This window comes from Gobius niger, assembly GCF_951799975.1.
Source record: "Gobius niger genome assembly, chromosome: 16".
Taxonomy (NCBI): Eukaryota; Metazoa; Chordata; class Actinopteri; order Gobiiformes; family Gobiidae; genus Gobius; species Gobius niger.
Window position 1 is genome coordinate 30,975,418 of NC_136867.1, and position 6,021 is coordinate 30,981,438.

Genomic DNA, 6,021 nt, shown 5'->3' on the forward strand with positions numbered 1-6,021 from the left:
ACATCTCCACCCCCAAAGCCTACCAGGCCTACGGCGCCAAGAAGAAGGAGGCGGCGGCGGCGGGTGGAGAGGAGGCGGCGGCCACAGAGGAGAGGAGGCGGGAAGGAGAACCACAGGAGGCTCAGGTCAGTCCTCATGTTCCACAGGTCAAACTGTGTCATCCAAATATGGTCATTTCCTCTGGGCACAGTTATCCAAATATGGTCATTTCCTCTGGGCACAGTTATCCAAATATGGTCATTTCCTCTGGGAGACAGCAGCGGCAGCTAAAGACAGGAGACAAAGAGACTAAACCGGACTAAACCAGACTAAACTCACAATGCAAACCCAGTGACAGGATCAGCCTTTTCATTAAGTCCATTATGATTGAGAAACTTTGATTGTTTGCTGTAATAAACCTTGTAATAAACGGTACATTACCTTCTGCACGTGTTGAAGCTTCCAGAGGTTTCCAAACATCTGCTGAGCTTCCATTACAAATGACTCAGACCATCCGTGTTTTGTGATGAATCTCATTTTGGTTCAGGTAAATCAGTGTCTGAGCCCTGAGCTCAATTCACGAAATTTAAACAGTCCAAAACACAACAGACCCGACTATATAAACAAAGTAGTTTTAAAGAGGGGGTGTTCTGCTTTAAAGAGGGCGTGTTCTGCTTTAAAGAGGGGGTGTTCTGCTTTAAAGAGGGCGTGTTCTGCTTTAAAGAGGGGGTGTTCTGCTTTAAAGAGGGGGTGTTCTGCTTTAAAGAGGGGGTGTTCTGCTTTAAAGAGGGGGTGTTCTGCTTTAAAGAGGGGGTGTTCTGCTTTAAAGAGGGGGTGTTCTGCTTTAAAGAGGGGGTGTTCTGCTTTAAAGAGGGGGTGTTCTGCTTTAAAGAGAGGGTGTTCTGCTTTAAAGAGGGGGTGTTCTGCTTTAAAGAGGGGGTGTTCTGCTTTTTCCAGTCCCACAGCACCAGTCTATATCTCACTACAATGATGACAAACCTTCTGTTGGTCTGTAAATGCAGTAAATTAGAATAACTGCCTTGTATAAAATGTCTCTCTCAAAATGGCTGTAGTGAATGTCTTGAAATAGGCCTCTGTCTCTTTAAGAACCTCTGAGCCTTTAGACACGCCCCCTCCACACGCTGTCTGTGGCATCAGTGGGGAGGGGGTTCTGCTGAGGAGCAGTGGTTGGTTACTCGGCTGGTGACCAAAGCTCGGAGGCGTCTCCAGGAGGTGGGGGCGTTCCTAGGAGGACTCAGGCAAACCTATCCCTAAAATGGCCGCCATCAGCCAAAAATGTGACAAAAAAGTGACAAAAATTCAACAAAAAATTGACAAAAATGTGACAAAAAATCTACAAAAAAATGACAAAAATTCAACAAAAAAATGACAAAAATTCAACAAAAATGTGACAAAAAAATTACAAAAAAATTGACAAAAATGTGACAAAAATTCAACAAAAAAATGACAAAAATTCAACAAAAAATGACAAAAATTCAACAAAAAATGACAAAAATTCAACAAAAAATGTGACAAAAAATCAACAAAAAAATGACAAAAAATGTGACAAAAAATCAACAAAAAATCAACAAAAAAATGACAAAAAATGTGACAAAAAATCAACAAAAATTCAACAAAAAAATGACCAAAAATGTGACAAAAATTCAACCAAAATGTGACAAAAATTCAACAAAAAAATGACAAAAATTCAACCAAAATTCAACAAAAATGTAAGAAAAATGTGACAAAAATTTAACAAAAATTCAACAAAAAATTCAACGAAATATTTAACAAAAATTTAACAAAAAATCAACAAAAATTCAACAAAAATGTGACAAAAACCTATCCCTAAAATGGCCGCCATCAGAGTTTTTACAGATTACTCAGAAATACGTGAATGTGCCAAGGCAACACTTCAGCCATGTTTTTAATGAGGGAGTGACAGAATAACAGGATGGAAAGCTTGGAAAAAGTCCATTTTGCAGAATACCCCCCCTTTAACTAAAATAGTTGTCGACTATTTCAACACTCGATTAGTCGTTTCAGCCCTGATAAATACATATATGAGTGTGTAATGTTATGTGTGTGATCAGCTCAGATTCACCTCATCTGAATCATGCAGATCTTTGACCTCTGACCCACAGTTGGAGAATGAACTCATGTTTTTCCTGTTTTCCTGTTTCCAGAGCGATGCAGAGACCGAGGACGCGGAGGAGACGCTGGGCTGGAGCCGAGCCGAGCCGAAGCCGTCAGAGGTGAGGAGCGTCTGAGCGACTCACAGTTTAACCTCTGAACCCCCACGTGAACCGAGTGCATTTTCACTGGTTCGGCTTTACCCAAATCTAAAACCTTCATATAAAAACGCTCTAGTAAGGGACCGTCAACAAAGTATAATACTAAACTTAATAGATAAACAATGTGTCTTTTTCCTTTTTCCTTCAATAGGGCATTTGACCCAAATCACTTTACAACAGGGGTAGGCAACGTCAGGAGTACTTTTAACATCAGTGGGGCTAAATGGGAGAAAAATAGATACAAATACTGTCAATGCACCCAATTAGGTAATAACACCGGCATTTGAAAGAAAAATGATTATCGTTTTAACCTCTTAACTCCCGCCTGAACCGAGAGGATCTTTTTCCTCACGTCATCAGAATTTTTTTCCATCATTTTATTGTTGGGTTTTCAACTCATTTTTGTAACATTTATGTTTGTTTTTTTATCACATTTTTATCATTTTTTTGTAGCATTTTGTCACATTTTTGTCACATTTCCATCATTGTTTTCGTCTCAGTTTTTCACAGCTATTTTTCCCGAAGCTTTTGGATTGGGGTAAAGCCAAACTGGAGAAAATGTGCTCGGTTCAATCCAATCCAATCCACTTTATTTATACAGCACATTTTATAAACAAGTGTTTCCAAAGTGCTGCACATAAAATCGGCAATACAGGAATAAAAATAAATAAATAAATATAATAAAATCAAGTGAAACCAAACTATACATTTAGCTAAAACAATAAAATAGTTTAAAACATAAATAAGATGCAAGAATAAAAGAAATTTAATAAAATGTGTTAAAACAATAAAAGAAAATTAAAACAATAAAAGACACAGAGGACCACACAACTCACGCGGTGTTAAAAGCCCGAGAATAAAAGTGGGTTTTAAGACGAGATTTAAAACACTCCAGGGTGGGGGCCGTACGGACGTGAAGGGGCAGAGCGTTCCACAGCTTAGAACGCTCTGTCCCCTCTGGTTCTACGGTTCGTCTTAGGAACCACAAGCTGGAGCTGGTCCTCAGACCTCAGAGCGCTGGGGAGTAAATTTGGATGAGGTCTGTGAGGTACTGAGGGGCCGGTCCATTCAAAGCTTTAAAAACAAACAATAAAACCTTAAAATCAATTCTAAAATTAACAGGAAGCCAGTGCAAAGAAGCAAGAATTGGTGAAATATGTTCACAGGCGGGAGTTAAGGGGTTTAGGAAGAAATGACATAAATCTACTTGCATTAAGAGGTTAAATCTAAGGTTTGAGTAGATTTGGTCTGGTCTTGGAGGAGATAAAACCTCTCGTAGTCGTTATTCTCTTAATTCAGATAATTTTGTGTCATTTCAAGTGAAAAACAATCATTTGTCTGATTCCAAGTGGGTTTTATTGTTGTTCCATCGGCGCTATAGCGTTTGTATCTTGGATTGGTTCAAACAGACTCTAATTCAACATAGAAGAACTTTTATTTAAGCATTTATCTCATGATGGTGTTTTTTCCAGTGTTGTGTTTTACCTGGGGATAATAATCAGCGGCTTCAACCCTCGGTCTGTTTACAATAACTTGCCGACCCCCGGTTTACAACATCAGTAGCTCTTTGCTAAGTGGCCCCTGAGGAGCCCCTTATTCTGAAGGGCCCCGGGTCAAACGCTCGCAGAGTCACTGAAGAAATGACACATTGTTTTTCCATCAAGTTTAGTTTTGTTTTGTGTTGACGGTCCCTAACTCGAGCGTTTGCAGAGCGTCTCTCCCCCCGGCTCTTCATCAAGTTTCTGTTTGTCTTGTTCCCAGGCTGATGACAGAGGGGCGGGGCCTGCCGGGAAGGAGGCGGAGCCCGCTGTCAAAGAGGCGAAGCCTAAGCGGCGCCGGACTGTGGGTCGTAAACGGAGCCCGTTCTTCCCGGTGAAAAAGGGCGTGACGCTGGCGCTGCCGTTTCTGCGCGGCATCAGCCCGGCCGGCTTCATGAGCGCCAGCCTGAAGGGGCGGGGCCAGGAGCTCACTGTGCAGGTGAGGAGGGGGCGGGGCCAGGGGAGGAGAGGGCGGGACCAGGAGCTCACTGTGCAGGTGAGAGGGCGGGGCCAGGGGAGGAGAGGGCGGGGCCAGGAGCTTACTGTGCAGGTGAGAGGGCGGGGCCAGGGGCTCACTGTGCAGGTGAGGAGAGGGCGGGGCCAGGGGAGGAGAGGGCGGGGCCGGGGGAGGAGAGGGCGGGGCCAGGAGCTCACTGTGCAGGTGAGGAGAGGGCGGGGCCAGGGGAGGAGAGGGCGGGGCCGGGGGAGGAGAGGGCGGGGCCAGGAGCTCACTGTGCAGGTGAGAGGGCGGGGCCAGGGGCTCACTGTGCAGGTGAGGAGAGGGCGGGGCCAGGGGAGGAGAGGGCGGGGCCAGGTGAGGAGAGGGCGGGGCCAGGGGCTCACTGTGCAGGTGAGGAGAGGGCGGGGCCAGGGGCTCACTGTGCAGGTGAGGAGAGGGCGGGGCCAGGGGAGGAGAGGGCGGGGCCAGGTGAGGAGAGGGCGGGGCCAGGGGCTCACTGTGCAGGTGAGGAGAGGGCGGGGCCAGGGGCTCACTGTGCAGGTGAGGAGAGGGCGGGGCCAGGGGAGGAGAGGGCGGGGCCAAGAGCTCACTGTGCAGGTGAGAGGGCGGGGCCAGGGGCTCACTGTACAGGTGAGGAGAGGGCGGGGCCAGGAGCTCACTGTACAGGTGAGAGGGCGGGGCCAGGAGCTCACTGTGCAGGTGAGAGGGCGGGGCCAGGGGAGGAGAGGGCGGGGCCAGGAGCTCACTGTGCAGGTGAGAGGGCGGGGCCAGGAGCTCACTGTGCAGGTGAGAGGGCGGGGCCGGGAGCTCACTGTGCAGGTGAGGAGAGGGCGGGGCCAAGGGGAGGAGAGGGCGGGGCCAGTGGAAGAGAGGGTGGGGCCAGGGGAGGAGAGGGCGGGACCAGGGGAGCAGAGGGCGGGGCCAGGGGAGGAGAGGGCGGGACCAGGGGAGCAGAGGGCGGGGCCAGGGGAGGAGAGGGCGGGACCAGGGGAGCAGAGGGCGGGACCAGGGCAGGAGAGGGCGGGGCCAGGGGAGGAGAGGGCGGGGCCAGGGCAGGAGAGGGCGGGGCCAGGGCACATTTCCTCACACACTGTCGTCTTCTCTCAGGTGAACGGGAAGCCGTATCCTTTGGCCAAAGTGCAGCTGGGCCACATGGGGGCGCTCCATCCCGCCAACCGTCTGGCGGCTTACCTGACGGGGAGGGTGGGCGGGGCCAGCAGACCGCAGAGCTCCGCCTCCCCCGTGATCACCACCGCGAGAGCCACCGCCCCCCTGCTGACCATCCCTGTTACAGCGACGCCCACGCCCGCCGTGACCGTGACGCCCGCCCCCAGAGTCACCAAGAGCCCCGCCCCCAGAGTCACCAAGAGCCCCGCCCCCAGAGTCACCAAGAGCCCCGCCCCCAGAGTCACCAAGAGCCCCGCCCCCAAGACCAGGGCCAGTCCAGGTAAAGACACTGATGCTGATGTTTAGTTTATTTGGTCATTGATCAGTAAAGTCTCGTTTGTAAGAAAAGAGACCATTTACTTTAACCTCTTAACTCCCGCCTGAACCGAGAGGATCTTTTTCCTCACGTCAACACATCTTTTTTCCATCATTTTTCTGTTGGGTATTGTCTTGTTGCACAATGTGGCTATGCTAGTTCCTCTGACCTGAAGGTGTGAGCGCCAGTACTTCCTGTCTGTTTTCTTTTCTTGGAATAATTATCATATTTTCTAAAGATGACGTTGTGGGCGGTGAGTTCCCGGTG

General features: G+C 48.9%; 1 protein-coding gene across 1 annotated transcript in view; it reads left to right on the top strand.

Moving 5' to 3' along the window:
* Positions 1 to 5,744, top strand: part of mgaa (MAX dimerization protein MGA a) — a gene marked incomplete at its 3' end in the record, with an annotated part of 43,723 nt that extends 37,979 nt beyond the window's left edge. The window contains exons 12-16 of the mRNA XM_079573694.1: positions 90 to 125; positions 2,166 to 2,234; positions 4,035 to 4,250; positions 5,379 to 5,630; positions 5,703 to 5,744. Of these exons, the coding sequence (XP_079429820.1) occupies positions 90 to 125; positions 2,166 to 2,234; positions 4,035 to 4,250; positions 5,379 to 5,630; positions 5,703 to 5,744 (615 nt within the window). The remainder of the gene's footprint in view (positions 1 to 89; positions 126 to 2,165; positions 2,235 to 4,034; positions 4,251 to 5,378; positions 5,631 to 5,702) is intronic.
* Positions 5,745 to 6,021: the final 277 nt, after the last annotated feature.